This window comes from Patagioenas fasciata, chromosome 1, assembly GCF_037038585.1.
Source record: "Patagioenas fasciata isolate bPatFas1 chromosome 1, bPatFas1.hap1, whole genome shotgun sequence".
NCBI classification, from domain to species: Eukaryota; Metazoa; Chordata; class Aves; order Columbiformes; family Columbidae; genus Patagioenas; species Patagioenas fasciata.
Window position 1 is genome coordinate 27,544,016 of NC_092520.1, and position 24,347 is coordinate 27,568,362.

Here is a 24,347-nt window from a genome sequence, read left to right on the forward strand (position 1 = left end):
TCAGGACTTGAGGGATTGCTTAGTAAGTTTGCTGATGACACAAAACTGAGGGGAGCTGTCGACACTCTCGAGGTCAGAGAGGTCCTGGAGAGGAATCTGGGCAAATTGGAGAACTGGGCAATCACCAACCACATGAAGTTGAACAAGAGTAAGTGCCGGATTTTGCATCTGGGACATGGCAACCCTGGCTGTACATACAGCCTGGGGGATGAGATGCTGCAAGGCAGCTCTGCAGAGAGGGATCTGGGGGTTCTGGTCGACAGCAAGTTGAACATGAGCCAACAGTGTCCCTGGCAGCCAAGAGGGCAACTGTGTCCTGGGTGCATCCGGCACAACATTGCCAGCCGGGCAGGGAGGTGATTGTCCCGCTCTGCTCCGCACTGGTGCAGCCTCACCTGGAGCACTGTGTGCAGGTCTGGGCAACACAGGATAAAAAGGATATAAAGCTACTGGAGAGTGTCCAGAAGAGGGCTACGAAATTGGTGAAGGGTTTGGAGAGGAAGCCGTATGAGGAGCGGCTAAAGTCACTTGGTTTGTTCAGCCTGGAGAAGAGGAGACTGAGGGGAGACATTGTGGCGGCTACAGCTTCCTCACAAGGGGAGAAGGAGGGGCAGGTACCAAACTCTTCTCTTTAGTGACCAATGACAGAACCCGAGGGAATGACAGGAAGATGTCCCAGGAGAGGTTTAGGTTGGACATTATGAAAAGGTTCTTCATCCAGAGGGTGGTGGAGCACTGCAACAGGCTCCCCATGGAGGTGTCACGGCCCCAAGCCTGACAGTGATCAAGAAGAGACTGGACAACACCCTCAGACACATGGTGTGAACTGTGGGGTTGTCATATGCAGGGACAGGAGTTGGACTTGATGATCCTTGTGGCTCCCTTCCAACTCAGGACATTCTATGATTCACTCCACCTGCTACATGCAGGCTCACTGCCAGCTGACACTGTGGAAGCCTGTGCAGGTTCCCTGCCCCTGCTGCGTCTTCCCATACCTGCCTGCAGGCTGGCAGCAACAGCTGGGGACTGGGCAGCCATCCAGACTGGGGAACAGAACCAGACCATAAACTTAAAAACAAACAAAACAAAACAAAAGGAGATTTATTTGCAGTGGGATCTTCATCAGTGCAAGCATGGCAACGGGGACCCAGACTGCTTAAATGTGAGCATGAACCCACACCCCGAAGGAGGCCAAGTGATGCTGTGAAGATGCATAGACATTCACCCTTCCCATGGCTGTATCAGGTGAGATGAACCCCTCCCATGACCCAGAGAGGTGCAAGAACTCAGTTCTTTGTTCTCATAAAAAACACCACCAAATAAAAATAAAATCCTCCTGTTCCCAGGTACAGCATTCAAAGCCTTACATACAAATGCACATGTTCACGGAGTCTCAGTGGAAAGCCTACCAAGCTAGTGATAACTATGCTTTAATAATGCAGTTTTAATTAGTTTTATTCCCATTGTCTTTCATAAAAAAAAATGGTTACATATTTCCAGTCTGATTCATCATTCTGTGGTCGTGACAGCAAGGAACAGTAACACATCCGTAGGATGAAAACAGCTTCTAAACAGAAGTGGGAAAGGCTTGCGGAAAAGCAGGTTGAGTGGGAAAGCAATCAGGGAAAAATATGCTCTCCCATAGACTTCCAGGGTGACTCACACAGGAACCTTAAAGTCTGTCTTCAAGCCATCACTTGACTTTTACTTCTATTGCACCCACAAGATCCCAAATTAGATGTGAGAGGCAGGGGGTGTGGCTCAGAGAACACGCTATATTGCACTGGGAACATGGGTGAGATGACAGCTCCATTAGACCAGTCATCAGCTCCAGCACAGCTGCACCAGACAGTATGGTGTGTTGCACCTTGTGACTGCTATTGCTTGACCCGTGTCTCCTTTCCCTGCTGTGGAAGATGGACTAAAGGGAAGGACTGAAAATCCAAAGGTCCCAGCTGGCCTTGACAGGGTCCATACAACTTCCTGAAGTAAACAGATCGAGTGAGAACACAGGGTAGGGAGAGAAGAATAAGTACATAAATGTTCACCACATTTCAAATCTTCAGGTGTGGATACTGATTTAGGGTGAACACACTTCAGGGTGCTAAGGTGAAAAATTTTAAAGGCTGGAGTTTCGGAGTATATTGAGTAACCCAACTTTTGAAAAAAAATGAATGCTTTCAAAGGCATTGCCTAAAACTGTGTACTGCAATAACAAAAACACCAAAGCCACTTCTGAAAGCAGAGGCTACAATTTGGTTTTTCCCTGTGGACTTTTTAAAAGTAATAAATATAGCAGTAATGAAATGTCAGTATGCATTTCCATTCTTCTGGTATTCATTCACCAGAGACAAGCACCCTCAAGAAAGCCAAGCAGCTGAATACATATTTATAGAAGATCAAATCCAGGTTCCATATGTTTTAGTGGGATTTCACTGCTCTCTGCAGAAACTGGACTCAGCAGTCTCCAAGCTTCCACATCTTTTTGACACTCTGAAGTCCCCTTTTTGTCCTTGAAGTCTGACTGCTGAAACAGGTCCAATTGCTAGTAGATGTTGCATTGTGTTCTGGATTGTTTTTAGCTTTGATGTGGTATTTCCAGGAAACCGTTTCACACTGATACACTAGATGACAATTCAATCACATATCCTTATCCTACTGAGCTAATTTTGTTTACTCACTCTTTTTTCTCTCCTGTTAACATGTGACAATTGTATCCATTTCAGTAGCTTTCATCTGTCCAGCACGCCTTTGAACTACACACTTTTGGAGCTCTGTGCTCTTCTGCAGGCCTGTACTGGTGCCACTTCTACTTCACTTGAACATGTTTTTTTCAAGATTTGCATGAACAGGGAAGAGCAGTAAAATTAAGGATCTCTGATATACTAAGCTCCTCTCTGGGCAACCTGCTCCCTTCCCTTGGGCAGATTCCTAGTGTAAGACTTTAAAGAGCTTTTAATCAATTAAGATAGATCTTGGGATTTGAATGGATGAGGACCACTAGCATTTACCTCATTTTCTTTCTCTTCTGTCTCTTCCTCTTTTCGGGCAGAAAGTCACAGGATGTCACATCCCCAAACAACAGCTTTGACTGGGGTCTTTCGTCATTCTTCCTTTAGGGCTGAGCTCAGCTTTGATCTATACCCCTTTGAGAGCTTATGCTGATGAAGAAGCTTTGCTTTATTTTTGGTGTAAGTTAGAACTAGAAGTCCAACTCACTGCCACCCCTCGCAACAAAGTGCTATGACCGACACTTGTAGCATCACACCGGCTTCACACAGCGCATCTGCAACACAAGTGCTTTCCCTTCTGGAGAAAAGTGCAAGAGCTCAGTGCAACAACTCCTGTGCTCACCTTCAGTTTCACTGTTGTTTGTAAAAACTGTGCCACATTCGTCTCAGAGTTTCCTCGTATTCAGTCATTCAATGCTAGACTATCAAGAGCCAATTAAAATACTGCTCTAGGCCTGGGAAATGAGGTGAGGTTGACAAGATAATAGGTGTGGAACAATTAGAGTTAATTAGCCCAGTGGGAAATCCATTCCCAGGCAGCTACTGGTGAGAGGCTGGGTTGGCAAGATACTGAGTCTAGACTGGATATACCAGAATGGGCAAAGCTTCATGTGCAGGGAGAAGTGGCCGGTACAGGGCTTCTGACTCACCACCACAAACAACAGTAAGTTCTGGGAGAACATCAGGGCCTACACAGCCCTAGTGAGCTGGGACAGAGTGTGTGCGGCCACACGTGTCCAGGTCAGGCCTCCTCGTACTTGTCACCAGTATCGTATGATCCTGTGTGCACAGAGTACGTGTCCACCAGAAGTGGAGCAGACAAGGAGAACTGCTGGAGGGACAATCCAAAACTTAGTTTTACTGTCAAGAATTTGGCAAGACAAGGGATCAGACTGGTAGGGGGGAAAAAAGCTACAAAGGCAATGCTGGTAGAGTTCTTCAGCTAAATAACTACTAAGTGTTTCATCCATCTCCCTTTGTTATTTGGTAGTAGGAGAACCAGCCCCGAGGCACCAGCAATTATCCTTTTAGTGGCATTTCAATGGCAATATTCCCAGTTGCCAGAAGCTCTAATAAATAAAATGAAAATATATACTGCTAAATTAGAACACACAACTATAAACAACATTTTTCTCTTTGCTGGCCAAGTAAATAGCTTTTCTAAGGAGCAGTCAGAAAAGCATCAGCTGTTTTTCTTCTATTTCAGAAGTAATTTCAAAGCTTTGGGTTTAAGACAAGCACATCTGACATATCAGCTAGGTTTGTTAATGCAATACACAGTTCTTTCAAGTTCTGAATATTCCCAACAAGAAGGGATTTCTTCTTACCTTTTCCTATGTGTCTCCTGGTGTTTTCTATAGTAGAGTTGCGGTTTACATTTGAGAGCAGCCCCAGACAGAACCTATTTTTGTTGTTTGAGGGATCTGTAAATCCATCTATAAGGATACTTCGAGAGGAAGCCTGGAAAGTCTCCCCTACCCGGTTGTTGAGTTCATAGTAGGCAACTGAACACCAATGCTGGGGTTCCTCATAGCAAACAGGCCGAAAGTCTGTAGAAAATAAAATTAATCAGCTGCTCAGGTCTCTGTAATATTTTTTTAAACAATCATTCTCTGTCTCCTTTCCTCTCTCCCTCCCAATCAACACCCCCTCGGTTCTTCATCTGAACAGTCACTTATGTCAGGCTTTATCTGAACAGCAGCTTCTGTTTCTTCTTAATTTTATGACTGAAGCCCCAAACATGCAAAGGCCTGATACACCAGCTTAACTCTAAGCCTCTGAGGAGTCCCACTTGTTCTTAAAAGCGATAACTGCATTGTATTAAATGAAGCACATGCTGACATTCCTTGCTGAGCCAGGGCCCAATTTCTACACTGAAAATAGTAAGGGATACATCTGTTTTGCACACCAGCAGGAGCTAAGGATGACAGATGCGCTCAAAGCAAGTAAAAACTGAGCCAGGCCTTCAGCCTAATACCAAACTCTGAAGTTCAGAAGTAGTCAATCACTCCCCCCAATTTTCTGCATGCTTTGGGGCCTTCTGCTTCCACATGGGCCCGTAAGCAGAAATGTCAGCAAGGTCATTTATTTCAGATCTACCCCTTCCCAGGTTTTCTAATTCAGAGAAAGACTCAAAAATGTAACAGAATCTCTGAGCCTCATTCATCCTACAGGAATTAGCGGGAAACCTTATCCAGCCTGCCCACCACAGGCACGTGAGACCTCCTGCCCCCAGATCATCTCTGTGCATAACCTCTAATAAACTTCCAAATAATATTCACTGGGGCAGTGATCAGGGATGGCAATCTATGGTAAAGAGACTGAAGTATCTTGACAATTTATCTAAAAGCATTGGTCTCTGATAACTATCTGGCCACTCTGTGCAGCCACCTGTAACTAGCAATATTACCCTCATCTTCCTTCTGCTCCAGTTCTGGGTTACATGCATGTTCCTCACTGTTTCAGAAAGCTAGCATTATTTTTTTCTAATGCGCATGTGTGTGCACAGTGTCCAGTCCTCATGCCACAAAGGACATCTGTTTAGGACTAGAATATGCTGGACTAAAAGAACAATGGTGATTATTCCTCTGCAGCAGCAGGAAGCCAAAGGAAAATGCAGCAGAGGGTTCATTTCCCCTTGGGCTTTGAATGGTGGAGGCATCACCTGCCAGCAGTAATCTGGAGGTTGTGGAGACCGTGCTGGAGAGGTCATGAAGTTGTTTTGAGGGAAGTGAGTAGGATCCCAGACCCTTTTACTTTGACACCCATGCTCTCTCCCACTAAAGCACTCTTACACGAGGACAAAGAGTTTGGCCTTCTGTAAAAATCTCTTTGTACTTCACTAGAACATTTCCTTTTCTTTTCTAGCCAGCCAGTAATGTAACATTAATACAAAGATAAACAGTAAGAAAGGTCCTAGCCACAAGGCTTTAAAGTACTTGAAACCCAGAACTGAAGGTGATAAAGAAATCAGTTCCGACATTGATAGTGCTCCTGTGTGTTATATTGCCTCACCATCCTTGATTTGATATATTTTTCTTTATAATGTAGATAACAGTGTTTGCTTTCATTAACAGTTTTCTAACTGTAATAGTCCATGGATGCGAATAAGGTCTAAACCCTGTAACTTCACACATAATTCACTGAGTTCTTAAACCAACCTATTCTGCTAGCTCACGGATGGGTCTAGTATGCGGCCTTACTGCAAAACCTATTATTACACATCACTGAACCTTCTTGTTCAAATAATTTTTTTGCTTAACAGTTTTTATTGGAAGAATAGTACAAATGGTTATTTACTTTCAGATTCTCCATCGGCAGATTTACCTCCGTTGGGCAAAGACAGCACTAGTTGACTTTCAGCTATTGCATCCATTGACCGCCCATTGTGGGTTCCTGGAGGTTCTCTTGCGTGGTAAGGTGGGGGTGGAGTTTCCACTATTATAAAGAAGTAAAGAACAAAAAGAAAGAAAAGACACCTAAATCAATACGTTGGTAAATTCTCCCTGGCTTTTCCTGATGGATACTTAACACTACTTCCACATTGTTTAGCTGGACAGGGGCTAGAAACAGAGCACAAATCTCAACCTGACCTCCCTTCAGTCTCCAGATCAAGCTCATTACATGTTCAGGGAGGACGGGAAGGAAGGGCTGTCATGTTGGACCGGCTGCACTTGAAAGAGAGAGGGACAGTCAGAATCACCTCAGACCTAGCCCGGTGTCCAGTCAAGCTCTCTGTTAATACCAGTTTTTACCCTAAGAAAGTAATGCAGTTTGATCCTTTCCATTCCAGACTTCCGTTGCAAATTTTAAGCTTGAAGAGGATGATCTAAGAGCAGAAGCTAACTTTAACTGATCCTCCAGGAGAGACCTGTCTTTCTTCACAGTCTACAAAAAACAACTATGGAAAGCCTTTATACTCTAAAGTCAGAGTTGGCAAAACTCCCTCCAGATTTGCCCTTTTCACCTCCATCCTACAAGGGAAGGCTGGCATTCCTCTGGTTTGTTCAGCTTCCCATCAAAGAGCGAGGGATGTGATGAAAAAAATATGGAGAAAATATATCAGCTCACAACCTGCCCTGCTCCTGATTTGTTTCATTCATGGCACAGTAAGCTAGAAAACAGAAGGTGACTCTATAGTGGGGATTCTCAAGAAAGACAGGAGGCTTCAGAAAGACAAAGAAAAAAGGACTTCATTTTCATATTAGAAAATGTTGCCATTCAATGCATAAACACTAAAAACAGGTAATTCTGTTCAGCTGAACAGAAACTCAGTAGGCTTATGTGTAAATTATAGCCATATACAAGCTTGCAGGACTAAGGGTCTCTTTAAGAAGACCAGGGTTTAACTTGGCTCCAGCTTGAAATTTCCTCTTGTGTTCAGGTCTGTTAGGTGGCTCTCAAAACAGAGTAACTTCACCCAGAGTGGATAAATGTGGACTGTCTCATAAGACAACCACTGAATCTTCCAAGTAAGTACTGCACAGAAATGTTATTCTATTTAAGCATTGTTCAGGATTTAGGAATTTCATATAATATACTATATTTCTAACATATAGATGACATAACCCTCCCACAGAAAATGCAAAGAGCCAGAATAGTAAAACAAGATCAAGAAAGAGTGGAAGACAATATAAGTCACAGAAAGGAATAAAATGTGGTTGTACAGGTATTTTTGATGTCTATCATAAGATCTCCTTATACCCACTAAGGAAAAACAGGCACCTGCAGACACGGTGCACCACAGCTACTTTAGACACATACCTTAAGAGGCAATGAATCTTTTTCTAGGAGTGCCTGCTTTTCTCCACCGATTACACAGAGAGTACAGACAATTGCATGAGATGTAAAAATTTGCATTGTTGACATCTGTATTTGGTCACACCAATCCCACTCAAGGTTCTTGATGTAACTCCAGTTTGCTTTAGATAGTCTTCCATCCCTGATTGTTACACAGGCAAATTATGCTTATCAGCATGCTGTATGCTGTGATATACTGAAGCTCAGGTTGAGCCACTTCCACTTTTAAGTAGCTTTGCAAGGTCTCAGTTTCTGTTAAATGCACGAGACAGAGTCATTACATAGTTGGAATGGGCCTGATTTACCTGCCAGGACCAGCTCCACTGAATCCGGCTCGGTTTCACAAAGGTGAAACAAAAAGATAGGAGAAGACAAACAAGTCCTACTACTTGCTGAAATGTTTCGATGTTGCTAAATATGATTTAATCTGAAGTACAGATCTAGAAAAGAAACAAATGAAGGCCCATCCAATGAATGGAGAGGGAAGGAAAAATATCACATTGTGTTGAAAGTGTCCAGCTTAAAAGTAAGTTCAAATACTGCAAATACCTTGTAAAAATGAACACCTTTCTTGCACTTAAAATCAAAATAAGCATGTCATTAAGGACATGAATTTAAATACTTGGTAGTTGAGACATTAAAACATTAAGCTACAAGATTCTGAGCTGAATTCATCTTTGTGAAAAAGGTGAGATCATTGAAACTATTTGAGAGTTACAACAAAGTGCAGAAGAGAATCAGAACCATGGTTTGATACTAAAGCCAGCTCTCAGCTGTGTTGCTTGACACCTTCTTGGTATATTTAATAGCAAAAGCATAGTTATATTCTCAGGTAATCAGAGCAGTACTAAGTAAGGAGTTCACAAGGCAAACCATCAGAGTGACATAACCCTGCCAATCTCTGAACTGTGGAGCTGACGAAACATGTTCCAAAGCCATAGGAATTTGTCTGGTGGCTTCACCAAGTGTTGGGCCAGATGGTTAAACATCTTCATTTCCTGAAGTTTATACAGTCAGTGGGATCACCATACATTAAAAAATATTTCTGTGTACCAATCTTCCCATTTTATCCTGTCTCTTGATGCGGTTTCTAAAGGTCCCTATCCTGACCATTTCAGTTAGGGGTGCCTAACTTAGGCCTTGCAAGTGCTCTTTTCTGTGGACGGTATCAGAAGCTTGGATGGGCAGCTTCAGGCAGAAGGTGGCCTGGCACACCTCCTCCACTCCTCAACTTTCTCCTTACAGTAAGCATGAAATCTCATTCAGGCACTTTTAGGAGTGGGATGACTACAACTCTTAGTCACTTGAGCATCCATCAAAAGGACTGGGAGTCAATAATAAAAGACAGTCGCAAGAAATCACATTCCAAATCCATCCCGTCCAACAGTTCAATCTGTAGCTACAGGCTGGGGGAGAGCACACAGACGTGGCACCTGACCCCAGGCCCTGGCAAGAACCTTGACTGCCTCAGCCAGGATGTCTGAAAGCTCATTCTTACCCGTGAGCTGATAGGGACTTCCTGGTCCAGAAGAGCTCCCAGGGGAGTTGGGGTAGCTGATGCTGTTAGGTGACTGAGAGAACATGTGGCTGGGTGATGATGGAAAAGGGGTGCATGGAGGATGCTGGAAAGACTCGGGATATGTAGCATTGTGCGGCATCAGTGGCTCACTGTGCAGAGAAGTGTTTCGGAACTTGGCGAGGAGGCTGAGGTGAGGGTTGAACTCGCTGTGTCTTGGAACGAGTACAGGAGGTAGGACTGAAAATAAAAACAAGAACAGAATCTGGTTAAAACTGCACTCTTGAAAGTTTATCTCCTTGTAAGTTAAAAAGAAGCATATTCCATGCTGCCCAAATATTGCTGTCTATATACAAGTCATTGAAGGGAAATAAACCTGTCCAAAAACAAGAATCAAAAGCTGATTCTTGGACCTTTTTTTTCCATATCTGCAGCCAGTTGCAGCAACTCCATGTGTAAAATATGGACTCATTTCTGACTTGAGCCATGGATCATAGAATTCACAGGTACCTCATGTGCACACAGCCCTCATACAGAAATGCAAGTGGCACATTTCTCCCTCTCAAAATTACCTATTCCTTCCTGAAAGACTGAACATGTCAAGAGTTTGCTAAATATTATCACTAGGATTCGTCAAAACCACAACTAAGTTTAATAACAATTAATAGTGTTTTGCAATACACTGCCTATTTTACTACTAGTGTTTTACAGATGGGCAAAACGAAGCACAGACCTGAAGCCAAACACCATATTTAAGAAGTTTTCAGGTACTTGAAAATGCTGCCAGCCAGATCTTTAAAAGGAAATGTAAATGCCAATTCAAATATTGCAACAATATTAATTTAGCTCTTGAAATACAGTCAGAAAAGATTTGGCATGAGGAGGCAAATGACAATGGTTGGTAGTTAAGACATGAAAAATATAGGTCAGAAAACTGAAATCCAAATTAATCCCTGTAAAAACTGGTCTAATAGAAGATGCTGCTTCTCTTCACTTACATCTCATACTGTCAGTGCTGTTAACAGTATTGCTGCATTGAGAAACCTAAAGTTCACCCCAATTATTTTGGATGCTGACATATCAGGAGTGAGAGTAGAACTGGAGTAAAGCCACTCTGGAAAACCCAACTAGTCTGTTACTTATGAAGATACAGCCTCTAGGCTGGAACACAAAGAGGCTTGCTAAATAGTTCTGAATATGGGAGTTCAACTTGAGGCTTTAAATGGGCTCTCCATAGTCTCTGTGGGGAGAACAGTGTCTACAATGGGCCATTCATGTACCCCAAGATTTCTCTGTTAGTTACCAGCTCACATAGTGTCTGATTATCTCAGTTAAGGCCTTAAACACAGGTAGGGAGAATGAATCCCCAGTTGCTATTGTGTAGATCTAAAAGCCACCAGAGAAGATAAGGAGGCAATCTGAGTTACTGTGACAAAGACGAATTGTCCCAACACTGGGAACAATTCAGTAGGCCTGTATTTATTGACCTAGTGTCCAGGTTCCTCTGGCCTAAAACCCAGCAGCCCGTAATCTTTCAGTCTGTCCCTACTAGCTTACAGAAACAAACAGCAATGTGCGCTCTTGCTTATAAATGCTGACAGTAAAATATGGTTTGAACGTGTTTTAACATATTGTTTGGGCCCAAAAGCTCTGTCAAGGTAAGGCAAATTCTTTTTAGGTAGGTTAGCTAACACAGTTTAATTACAACTCACTCTCATTTATCCAGCACAATGACAGAGTGGATTAACTGCTATAAACCAAATAACATACATATAATGCAAGACATGTGCATAAGAAGAGGCTGTAGGAACAGCCTCCTTGGAGTGCACCCTCAGTGCACATCCACTGTGCAGAGCTGTGTCAGTTTGCAGGCAGGAGGTGGAGGAGGACCAGTGCCTAGTGCAAATGGCAGGTTTACAGCTTCTTGCTGGATGTGGCACTGTGTTGCAGCTAGGACAGGGTTAAACCACGCTCCTGCCCTCCCACGGTCATATACCACTTGGGAATTTGCCAGTCACTCATGAACTGAAGAACTGAGCCCTAAAAACATACAAAAGATTGGACTGATGATGGGGGTTCATTGCAGAAGTTAACTTCTTACCTGCCTGGAAAACACAGGCACTGGGATACCTGTTAAGAGATTACATGCAGATCCTTGTCTGGTCCAACATATTTCTAATTAGCTTCTGGCCAATACGAGGATGGTGTTCTGGAGGCTTTCTTTCCTTCTGCCTCTGATAGGCCCTTACCTGTGGGATGAAGATTTTGTTGCCACCCTCTTTAGTCCTTCAGTAGGGAAAGGTATTTCAGCTTCTTTAGCTTTTTGGATTTCCTAGACTCTCCAGGTAGTACTGGTAGAGCCAATACAGGTATTCACATCTGAGATGCATTGCCCAGTCACCTATGGATCTCTTCATAGCCAGCAGAGAGAAACAGACTCTTTCACTGCTCTGCATTGGGACAAGACCAGTATCACGACTGCAGACATGGTTTTGGTGAGCTGGACCCCTCCCACCCCGTGCTTCTGTGAGCAGCTCCAGACTGCGAGCTGCCGCTGCTTGTGGAGTTTTCCTCTGCTGCTCCATCAAACTGGTATGATGCTTTCCAGGTCTGCTGCTGCCCAGCCAGCTCTGACCATCAGCCTTAAAAAAGGGGGAACTGGTGATCCCTTTGCACTCAGCAGAAGTGCTGAGCAAGGGACAGCTGTGCTACAGCAATGCTGCGGGCACCACCACTGAGGAAGCAGCTTTCTTCCACCCTGTGAGAACTCAATGCAACTCCTTCTCTAAATGAAAGCTGAGAATTTGGGTGTGTGAACAGCACTTGCCAGGGAAAGTCTTTGACATGCCCTGAATGAGTCAGCATGAGGAGTTTTCAAGCCTTGAACTCCTTCCCAGCTCTGACCAGGGTACTCTTAATTTCAGCTCTGCTGTACAATTTTTGCCACCTCACTCAATCTTTCCACTGACTGCTCTGTGGCTGCCCAGAGGGCTAAAGCCTCTGTGGTGGTGAGGAATTCAGAAATTTTCTTGTTTGTGGCTGAAAGCTCCCCAGAGGGCCTTGTTCTCCTTGTCCTTTTGGTAACAGTTGTCAGCCTCCAGGCCTCAGCCACTCTCAAGGAAGTGTGACCAGAGGCACGAAACAGAGTGACTGAGTGCATTGGGACCTGTCTGTCCTCATAACTTATCTGTGTTGTCTCCACTCAGTGGGGTCCTTTTCTTCTACCTGCTGTTCTCCACCAAGAATCATGGGCGGATCCTTCCTTCTATGCATGCCCAAGTATTGATCTTTGTTTAACTGAAGACACATATGGTCATGTTCTGAGTCCTCCCACTGCCTTCTCTGCACTAGACTTTCTCCTGTTCCCTTTAGCGGCAACAGTTCTTGCTGGAAACCTGGCTGTACCCAGAGCCTGTGACTTCAGGTGCCAGCAAGCAAACTATCATGTGCCTCACAGTTTAATTCCAGGTACAAAATCCACACTGCAATTTTTCACACATCAGCCCATCTCTGCAGAGTTTACTACCTTTGGAGACCTACCCTTCAGCGAGATCCATCTGTTCCCTATGCCCATGACCACTCATAAACACCAAACACACGTCAAACAGTAAGATCAGGTGGTCTTCCTACTGGGAGGCTACCACATCTTAGACCCACTCAGGCTTGACGAAAGAAATCAGTCTAAGTCAGAAGTTAATTTAGGCTCCTGCTGTCTACAGCAATGGTGCACACTAGAATCTGCAATATCTACACATGAATAATATCACGTAAAAATAATATGCTACATGTTTAGGCAGCTTCTATATTTTTCTGAAACTGCAGCTTCTCCCAACAACAAACCATTCAGATTTCTGACCAGCAATTCGAGGCAAAACAATAAGGCGGGAACCAGAGTCTAACCACCACATTGATCTCTTTAAGGCTAGGTGGCATATCCCCTCTCTGCAGTGGGATGTTGCACAAATACAGGAAATATTTGCTGTTTTTTTCCAAATGGAACCTGCTGCTCAGCAGACCTGAGAAGAAATCTGCATGGTATTGGTCAGCATAGACTAGGACATGGCTGGGCAACCTGAGGACACAGCAGATGTAATGAAACCCCTGAATTTCAGTCCAGAGCTTAAAGCTGCTCTCTCATAACAGAGGTCTAGGGATATGCCAGGCCATTAGAGAAAGGGTGAGGCCCTCCCATCTTTGACACTACTCATTCATCCTGAAAAAAAATTAATGGATCTGGTCACAGAGTGTTTGACTCAAGGAAGATGGACTACAGTGATTGATAGTGAGCCCCTAAGGATGGACACTTCTATGAAAATAAAACTGGCTTGTGGATTATAAAGAAATGCACTGCTGACTACTTTTGTGAGTGGATTCTTTAGTTCCAGCAGATGAGATACAGAGAATCTCATGTAAGCCTAAAATCACCAAGAGTCAAGATGTAGATTTCCTGTAGTTAAAAGAGGACTATTGTCTAAACAGATTTGGCTCATAGATCAACACTCCCAGCCCTTTCTGTGATCATTCCACTACCGCTTTCTCCTGAAGCCCATGTCTTCTCTGGCCTCACCACCACCTCCCTGCAGCACTGCCTTCTAATTGCCTCTGGGCCAGAGCCGCATTGCTGTCACTTGCCGTGGTGTAAGTTCTCTCTCCTGCCGCTGCCCCAGCACACCCAAGGAGGTTGTATTCCTTGTTGCACCTCATCACTAGCAGGGTCGTGACTTACTTGTTAGCTTCAGCTCCTATGAAGAGCAGTAGGGGTGAATACGACAGCCCAAGAACAATTCCCAGGTCCTGTGGAGAAGTGGCACGGCAGAGCCTGCATCCCTGCAGCTGTGCTCTCTTTCACCTCCAAAACAAGGTGGGCACGTCCAAAGTGCCTGAAGCCCATCCCATGGGCCAACCCCTGCACCCTGAGAACGGCTGGTCCATGTGAGTCCCCATGGGTCGAAGCTGTGCCCGGGAGCTCTCTACCAACTCAGCAACACACAGACCTGCATCTTGGCCCCGTCTCATTTACCTGTAGAGACGCAGCCACTCTGCTGCACAGCCAAGTGACAGAGACATGTTCACAGCTGAAACCTCCTGAGTTTCAAGGTCAGAACAAGCAGCTTTGGCAGCTATTTAGCAGTTGCTGGATTATCCCAGTACTAGTGTTTGTTGGCGGGCACTGAACAGATGAGATGAACAGGGTTAAAGACAGCACTGAGGAGACTCCATTAACTACACTGGAGTTACACCAGACAAAATGAGAAGACATTAAAGACTGCAGCCTTCAAAGAGAAATATACACAAACCAGGATATTTTATGAGCATCTTTTCTTAGATTCTTGAAGAGTTTATTTTAGCAAGGCAGGAGATCAGCTCTTTCCACTGAAAACTGTTGACAACAAGCACCACTCACTGCAGCTGTAAAATTTTAGTTGTGGCAATGTTTACAGCAGTTCAGATATAACTTCGAAACGACAGCTCCACTGCAGAGGAAGGATTACCAGAAAAGGGAGCAGCCCCTGCTGTTTAACAAATGTTAACAGATGTCTTTCCCTTATTTCATCTGTGTGAAAAGAAACATCCCACAGTTCACTTATCTGATCCTAATGTCACCTCAGAGTAAAGTTCATGCCAGACAAAGAGTAATCACAGAATAATAAGTATATACTTACCAACCGTATCCATTAGTAAATTAAATTACTGTGATTTTTGGCAGCAAGGGAGAGCTAGGTTAGACATTAGAAATAATTTTGAACTGTAAGGATAGCAAAGCAATAGATTCATTTGCCTGGGGAGCTTGTGGAGCCTCTATCACACGGGATTTTTAGAGCTCATTAGAAAAACATCTGTCAGGAATGTACCTGGTAATTTGTTTTGGTTTGAGAGTAGGGATAGAAGAGAACAGGATGACTGCTCAAGTTCTCTGCCAGCCCTGCTTTCTAAGATCCCTAAAGAAGTCAGCACTGAACACTAGAATTTTTTAACAGCTCTTTCACTGACACAAAGCCCAGTAAGTGATCCTTCAGTGAGTTCATAAGTTTTCAGTACTGATGGAGTCCAGTTTAAAGAGGATCTCAATGGAAAAATTCAAAGTTTTATGGGAACTTGGGGGATTTATTTCACATAAATGATCCACTCAGGTAAGGACACCCACTGAAAGCAGGTCAGCAGGCATTTTAGGAAAAATCAACTGACCTGGTTTCATATCCACAGCAGAATAAGCCACCCTACTGCAACACTAATCTTTAAAGAGGGAGCCAGGGACACATTTTTGCTGTGGATTAATACATTGATTGTTGCTTTTCAGACAATAAGCCATAAATCTAGCCATGGTGGCAAACCTAGGCTGGTGCCTAGACTTCATGCAGATGGACACCAGTTTGCAGGTGGAGCGTTCCGGTGGCCGGCACCCACCTCTGGGGAGAAGCAGCTTTCAGCACCCTGGACAAGATCCGGGCACCCCGAGGTCTGGTGGGACATGGACCCCGTGGATCAAGGGGCTCCTCATGGACCCCACAGGGCAAGGAGCTCCCCATGGACCCCATGGGGCAAGGGTGTCTGCATGCCCAGCTGCCGGAAATGAAAGACCCAAGGTCATTCCATCAGCCAGAGCCTGCCTTTTCAGATTCTACAGCACAACTGGGTAGGATGCACCAAGACTTGACCTGCCAGTGCAAGAGCTAAGAGAGAGATGCAAATCGTTTGCAGATCATATAATTACCTGGCGTTTCCACCCGCCGGTAGTGGTAGGGGTTAATGCACACTTCTTTCTGTTTTGAGCCGAACGGGAACTCACAACATTCCAGTGGTTTCAACTCATGGTGAGATTGTAAATCAGGCCAGCGCCACACTCTGCAGTAGATGACGTGGGGAAGCCCCTTGCGGTGAGACACCTGCAGCCGCCCATCCAAGGAACGTGGGATCGTGACACATTTACTGGGCTGACCCGGGCAGCTCAGAGCCCTTTCCAGTTCTTCCATGGCACCTTTTTTCTTCTTTAACTTCTTCACCAAGGAATCAACAGCTTTTTCTGCCCACTTTTCCTCTTCATCTCCCTGTTTCCAGCCCAGCAGCCTTTTCACTGCAGGGCTGGTGAAGGAGAACAAGGAACTGATAGGGGTGCTGGAGTGCATAAGAAGCAGAGTTTACACACGAGTGTCAACAGAAGCACAAATCGCTCTCCTGCCTTGCAAGGCTTGCGCGGAGTTTCCACAATATTAAGATGGACACGCTTGAAGGAAAGGTTCTTCCACACGTACTTTTTTGCAGACTTACGCACTGGTTACAAGCAGTCCAACAGGGTGGGTCTCAGAACTTTCCAAACATAAGAAACTGCTGATGAAGCCTGGAATAACAACACAATACATCGTTAGGCTTCACACACTCCTTTCATTGTTCCTTGAATAAAATCTTTTGAAAGAGAAATTATTCAAAATGTGTATTTAATTTTCAATGGTTTTCTGTTTGTTTTTTGCTGTTTATTTTGGGTCGAAGCCTCTCCTCCACATCACTTTCCACACTCGTTTCAGAGTTGGACCTCAGAAAGCAGTAAGTGTCCAGTCACTTTAATATGTGTTTAGAGTTTAACACACTAGGCAATTTGTTGCAGGATTGGAATTACATTTGCTACAACAGAAAATTTAGCCTTTTTTTTTTAATGCTGGTAGCTGTAGGTTCAGTTCAAGTATCTTCAACGAAATTAAATCTGTAACATCAAATTCTATGGAAGTAATGAGCAGCATATTTTTCTGATTTCAACTCCCTCTCTTCCCTTCCAATCTCACTTGAGTTGTGAAATATTAACTGCAAAATTAATTTAAAATTCAGCTACTCACAGATTTCATTTCATGTATTTGAAAGATTTATCACTATTCTCTAAGCTTATTTACATTGTCTCATATGCAAGAGAAAATTTTGTTTGCCAACCCACCCTGTTTCACTCTCTCCAACAATTTTAAGTTTTTTGGATAAAAATCACAGACTTTTGGACACAGTTTGTGCTGGATGGATCCTGAGTTATTTCTTCTATGAGTTTGTACATGTGACAAAGTCCAGCAGAAAGAGTTTAGTTCTTGAGGGATTTTCTTTTTTTTTTATTTTTTTTTCTTTCAATGTAGCTGGAGCCAGTCTAATTTTAGCTGAAAATGACATATTTCCACTGACTGGAACTCTGAGGAAAACCGTCCTTGTATGTCAAGCTACTTAGTGTTTTAAATATACTTCAGGGACCCCCTGACTGGGAGGTCTGGACTACCAAGTCCAAAGGTCTGAACTACACAGAGGGCACTTAAAGCAGGAGGTGGGAGAAGCCTCTCAGTGGATGCTCCCAGAGAAGCTGCTCCATGACTGCCCTACTCCACCCTTGCGGGAGCACTTGCATCCCCCTTGCCCCTCACCAGCAAAGGCCTGGACATAATCCTCAGCACTACATATATGCAGACACTGAGGACACAGAGATATTGCCCAGTGCTGGGAGCAGCAGGGCTTCACAAACTGTATCCTTAAATGCACAGCTCTTGCAAGAGTTCAAAGGGCATTTGGGGACACCAAGTGCAGGCACAGGGACAATTTATTGAGACAGGAGGCCAATCCCAAAGACTGGTTCTGTGCTGTGGGGTAAGCACACTCGGCCCAGGGCACCAGAGCCCCTCAGATAACGTGCAATGTTTGCTGAGGACCAGTGACCATCTAGAGCTCTTCTCCTCCCAGCCCTTCAGTTTTGTTCTCATGCACATTTTTCCACACTGCTGTGTTACCCTTCAAGACACCCAGCACCCTGAGAAATGGAGATGCATGTATACAGAAGGAGCTTTCTCCCTTCTTCCATAAGAGCAGCAACGATTAGGGCAGGGGCTCAAATTCCCAAAAGATTTCCATAGAGCTAGGGAGATGGAAGCACTTGGCCCCACTGAAGTGAAAGCTTAAAAGCGACTCTTCGGCATGTCACAAGCTGCAACAGCAGCTGCTGTTCCCTCAGGAGATTCATATTCCAAGGACACACGGACAGAAGGCTGCAGTAAAATACGAACAGAGGGACTACAAAAATGGAAGGAAGAGTAGACACACCTTGCTTCAGGCACCCACCACAGCACTGAGCTCTGGCTTATGGAATTTCTACATTATCCATCTATGCATATGTCCAGTTGCCCTCAAATGTCAAGAGAGGCTCTTGACAGAGCATGGCAGAAATCATCTCACTTGTGCCATTCAGCACACAGTGACTGATTCCACAGAACTGCCCAAACTTGTCCCACCACATAAAGAGAAACTTCAGATTCCAGTTTTTTTTCCCTGCTCTGTATCAGTAAAAATTCAATGACCTGGAGCATTTAACTACATAGTTACTAATGCCTATTAGTCAAAACTGAAGTCTATTCCAAACACTTACAGAGTACATGTGAGAATGAAATAAGTTCAGAATGATTCATCATAGGAAAAGACCCTCCAGCTGCTTGTAAAACATAATGTGGATAAAATTTAGGCAGGCGGTTTCCAGCCCTTGCGGGGCAGGCCCAGCCTACAGAGCCCAGCACCAGCCCCATCCAGGCACCTCGTTCGGTGGAGGCGTCTGTCCCTTGCTGCCTCAACGAGAACCTGCAGAGGATCCACCACCGCATCGTGTCATTGCTTGGTGGCACCAACCACATCCTCACACAAGAAAATGAATCACCTCAGTCTCTGTGGATCAGTCCTGAAAGCAGCAGCAGGAAGCGAGGAGAGCCTGGGACGAAAGCCCACAGGACCCGCAGTGGTGTAGAAGTCTCTGCTCCAGGCTGAGAGGGAAAATGGCTCACATTTCTTATCTGAGGGGGTCTCCTGGGCGTTAGCATGCGTAAATAACTGCCCCGATAAGTTAATGCAACATTACAATCATCAGATATGAAAACATACACGTTCACGTAAAAGTATTGTCCTGAGATTTTCTTTTCCATTTTGACCAAGGTTTTAAATAAACACATTAAGCTCGTTCAGTCAAATTAAATAACTCAACAGTGACATCAGTATGAGTCTGAGCACTATTGTTGCTAGTGGGAGAGTCGCCAAGACTATGTGTATAAAAGCAAAAGCCGTGCTTTGCAGACCATGTGATGTAGTCTCAGATAAGTACATTGCACAATTTCCTACTGCGGTCCCCCCCAGTTTCTTCTAAAATCATTTTTTCCCCAAACTCAACTGTCATACAAAATATAAATTCTATTAACTAAACTAAACAGCTTTCAAATAATATTATTATCAGAACATCCTAGTTTAATGTTATTAAATTACATGATACTGCATATTATGCAGCAGCCTAAGCCATGTGTTGCTAGGCTTAGATACTCCATTATGAAATACCGAGGCAGACACTGTGCCAGGGCTGCAATGATAGAGATGTCAATTCACAATTTAATTTTAACAGTCTTTCAGGACAGCAGTTGCTTAAGCTGTATGCCTTTTGTAACAGGCAACTTGCCTACCCAGCTGGAAACTTCCAGCATTGAAACATTTCAAAACCATGTTTGCTGTATTTTCTGTGCTGATGATACCTCATGTTTCTCAATGCTCATCACTTGAAAGTGGTGCGAGGTGGAGGGAAGTGTTACAGTTTTGATCCATAATCCCACCACACGTATCAAGTCCTGGGCCATGCCACAATGGAAATTCTCGTCTGGTCACCTGTGTTGCCTTCAGCGACAGTACAATGTGCTACCATGAGTATGAGTCAAGCATCATTGAGGGTACATCCCTAACATGTTCCTGCCTCTGGGAGTACAAGGAAGGCTTTGTCTACCTGTCAGGTAAGTGACTGGTCAACATCAGTCAGTCAATCTTCCATGGTGTAAATCTCCATTCCATCACAGAGTTTAGCCTAAGGGACAGCCTAAGGCGCTATTTAGGGAAGAAGCAGAAGACATATGGCATTTGAGCATGGACGTGCCCTTTCCTTTCTGTGATTTGCAGGAGAAGGTGAGACTGGAAATGCTTCAGCCCAGTTCATTTGCTCCATTCTCCCTGCCACAGCTACAGCTACACTAGTGCTGGGGAACATTTCTGGGCACAGGAACTTGAATATCTATAGCATAAATTATTATCACAGTATCTGCAATGGCTTTGGTCTGTGCCAGTAACATTCTCCCAAATAACTCTTGTGCATGGCTCAGGAGTTAGCAGGGACCAGGGGTCACTTGTAATAAGAAGTCTGCATAGGCCCACTCCGTTTTGGAGGGTGAGACAGGCATTGCATGGAAGCAAGCCTCTCCATCTCAGTTGGCCTCAAGGCCAAGAACAGTACCAGGCATATTTAATTTATTAGTATGGAAACGGCCTTTCAGTAGAATTTACTCTGCCACATAAACACATCCAAATTGTTGACACTCATATCTGACTTAGTCATCCTTAAGTCCCTAAATATGTACTTCATAAAAAGCATGTGTAGATGGCATGAACCATTCCACTCAGAAGTAAACACAGAGAAAAAGATCAGCCAAACCAGACACTGCTTACAGCTAATGCTGGCTGAGATGAGTCTCACCTCAAGTCTGAATGATTGCCAGGCTAAGACCTAGCAACATGGACATGGAGTGAAGGGAACTGGGATACTTTCTCCTACTCCTAAGCCAATTTATCATCCCCCAGTGTAGAATTAGCCTGTAGGTCCTCAAGTCAGGAGGAAAAACTTGTTCCTCCAAGAATTCCACTACAGTAACTTCCACTGTGCTACTACAAGTACAGAGAAAACAGATGGAATACCATGAGCATGGCCTTGCTGATTCCTGACCTGAGCTGAAGTCATTAAGAGGGGTTCCAGAGCCCATGGAAATTAAAAATGCCCTCCCCTGTGTCTCAGGTGGCAGCATGCTGACACCTCCAGCATTGAAAGATCTTGGGAAATTCAGATTTTGCTTTTGTAAAAAGGATACGCACTGTGCTGGGGAAGACTCACATCACACCTCAGCAGAATGTCTGTGCAGGCCAGCGTGCTGGTAAGTTCCCCTCTAATTCAATTCCCATGGGCAGAGCAAGGTAATTATACCAGCCCTCCTTACATTTCACTGTAAGCTTTACACAGAAGTCAAAAAGGAAAACTGTGTGGATGCTCACGAAAACAGGTTTAAAACACAACTGTGTAAAAGCACAGTGACAAGCCTCCCTCAAAAGTGTATCCAGGTACATGTGTGTAAGCACAGGTGTGTGCAGATGTGCGTGTGCACCCGATCTTGGAACAAAGCTGCAAGGCGCTGCACCCCCTCGGAGCGCCTGTTTCAGCTGCCCGAGCCATGAGAGGCATGGCTATCAGTCTTGAAAATGGCTGACATCATCAGTCTCGGTGTCACTGCAACAGCTAAGTAAGGCCACCGAGGGAGATTTCTCAGAGGGTCGTCTAGACATAAGCTGTGCAGTTCTTGGAGATGCATGCGGCTGCAAATGGAGCAGTGAGACAATTATAGCTGGAAGTCTGCCGCTCGGTGACTAAATCACAACAGAATTGGAAGGGAGGAAATTATTTCAGTCAAATAACGTAAAGAGGAATGCTATGAACATGCACTTGGTCAGTTATTTTTACCTACCACTGATTCGATTACTTCCACCTACTATGAAAGAGAGAAGCATACAAGTTTTCTCAGTATAATCAAATCTTGATTTGGTTTCCAACATGCCCATGCAGCCAGCGTGCACCTGGGCTGGCAAAGAACTTCCCAGGTCACATCATCACTGCTGTTCACTATGGGAATCTTCCACATCTTAGCAGGGGAAATAAATTAAAAAAGTGTATTTACAAATACTTAAGTGTCAAATGAATGAGGAATCTCACCAACCTTGCCCTGAGCCTGATTCCATGCCCTGAGCCTGAAGAACCAACCTGACACCAGGGTTTTGCAGGCACAGCCCATCAGTGCTGGGCAGGAGAGGTTTCCACAAGTGCATTCACTCCTGCAGAGCAGTGTGGAAGTGAACGTCCAAGCTGCACAGATACCATCGCTTCCACTCTGGTCACCAACTCATGGCTCGGGAATGGTGGCCACAGGTTACTCTTGACACATGTAAATCACTTGAAAAGGCCCATGTTCCACTCGTGGCACCTGTGACATCATTTGGGATCCTCCAGGGCTTCTTGTTGTGATCAGGACCCGCCACACAAGGGTGCTGTCACAAACTTATCTGAAAAGACTGTCTTTTGCACCCAACAAAATACAGTGAATGAATTATTCATTACAATGTTACTGAGTTCTTCCACAACCACAGAATCTGACACCCAGGGTTTTAATTAAATGGGATGTAAAGAAGGTTGTTCTTTTTTTTTTTTTTTAAATTACAAGAAACTAAATTTCTTCCTGGTTTGACCCTGGACTGCTGCAATTGAAAACAGCTGCAATGACAGGACATAAAGTACTTGAGACTCAAATTTGTCCATGTTTCACACAGTCCTGGCAACATCTAATTATTCCTACAAGCCTATTTGTTTAATAAAGCAAACTTCTGAAATTCATTTTCTCACTTTTTTTCAAGTGTGTTCTGAAAGCCCTTCTACATCGACCATGTGTGAAGCCATCAATACAAAAGAGCAAATCTCACAGCACTTCATACCTATCTAGCCACTCATCCACCCTGTGGAGTCTTCATGAATTCCCTGCCTCTCAGATAAAGTAACAACAAAACTTGATGCCAGTGCCTAAACACCTGTAACTTCCAAACAATTTATCTAAGCTTGTGGAATCAAATATTATCTCATCTACTCAACATTGTCCAGTTTCTCTTCACAGGAATGACACATTCTGATTTGCTATAAAGAAGGACAGATTTGAGTATATAAACTGCATACCTCAAGACAGTGACACAAATCTCCATAGGTCAAATGCTTGTAGATGTGCTTAAGAAGCATAGGTTCAGTCACAAAAGAAAATTTAGTATCCAGCTCACTTTTAGTATGGCCATGATGCCTTATTGGAAAGGGATGTACCAATTCCTGCAGTGGGACAGCTCTGGGTGAGCACATTGATAGATGCTTCAACAAAGCTTCGTTAGTGTGGCTTCAGATGGAGAGAACAGAGCAGCACAGACATGGTAGTAGTATGCCACTGTGTAAAAGGCTGTTGCAAGCAGGATAGTGGCAATCTGTCTTTGGTGTCCGCTTGCAGATTCAACAGGGAGAACATATGAATACGATAGCTATGCATTGGGATAGCTACTGCTGCTGGAGGTCTGCAAGTGCAGATCACATAGCTTTCTTCAAGAATAACTGCACTGGCCTTGAGGAGGAAGGAGGGACTGGAAAAGCCCTTGAAATGAGCCCTTCTGATCCTATGTCCCCTACTATGACCAAGCCAAAGATCCCCTCTCTTCAGGTGCAGCACTAGGCTAACATGGCTACACTGGCTTTGGTCGCTGGGCTACCCGCATCCTGCTGCTTGTGGTAAACCCAAACCTTCTCACTGGTTTTTGCCTTTGAAAATCTCCCACAATATCTGAAGGCACCCCACAAAACTACCACAATCAAAGCCTGTGCAAAAATATGAAACTGGACCAATTTATCACTGTCATCTCTCTTTGACTGCACTTCCTTCCTTGGTATTAATTTTTAAAGGAAACCAGCGGCTGTGATGTTTACATGCAGTGAACCTCACTGCGTTCCCTGGCTGGGCCACACTGAATTCTCTGAGATGCAATCCCACAGGAACACATTCTCCGCTCTGCCCCTAGCCCCACTCCCCATAGGCAGGAAGAAGCCCCGTTCTCCCCATCCCTGCCTGATCCCTTCCTGCGGCTGCCCAGGCTCACAGCGGTGGCTCCAAGGAAGAGCTCCTCTCTCAGCTGCCTTCCTCCCGCAGACCCAGGGCCTAAGGAGAACACATGGCACGGGGGAAGCTCTGAGGATGCATTTGTGAGAGAGGGCAGGATATGATGGGGAGGTGCATCAACCTGCCCTGGGGAGCCAAAATGTCTCCTCATGGCTTTGGTTACCCCCATTTTATAGACAGTCGGTCCTGCATTCCTCACATACCCACCATTCCCAGAGAAACTGTAGCAAAGCCCATCGGTGTTTCTAAAAA

The 24,347-nt window shown here is 44.5% G+C and overlaps 1 protein-coding gene across 3 annotated transcripts in view; it reads right to left on the reverse strand.

Moving 5' to 3' along the window:
* SMAD9 (SMAD family member 9) overlaps positions 1-24,347 on the reverse strand; it is a 44,441-nt gene that overhangs the window by 12,972 nt on the left and 7,122 nt on the right. For 2 of the 3 annotated variants that reach the window (XM_071804935.1, XM_065829572.2), the window contains exons 2-5: positions 16,040-16,663; positions 9,310-9,567; positions 6,312-6,449; positions 4,340-4,561 (exon numbers count right to left, since the gene is read on the reverse strand). In XM_071804935.1, the coding sequence (XP_071661036.1) occupies positions 4,340-4,561; positions 6,312-6,449; positions 9,310-9,567; positions 16,040-16,451 (1,030 nt within the window). In that variant the 5' untranslated portion in view covers positions 16,452-16,663. The remainder of the gene's footprint in view (positions 1-4,339; positions 4,562-6,311; positions 6,450-9,309; positions 9,568-16,039; positions 16,664-24,347) is intronic. The other variant, XM_065829580.2, reaches the window with a different exon arrangement.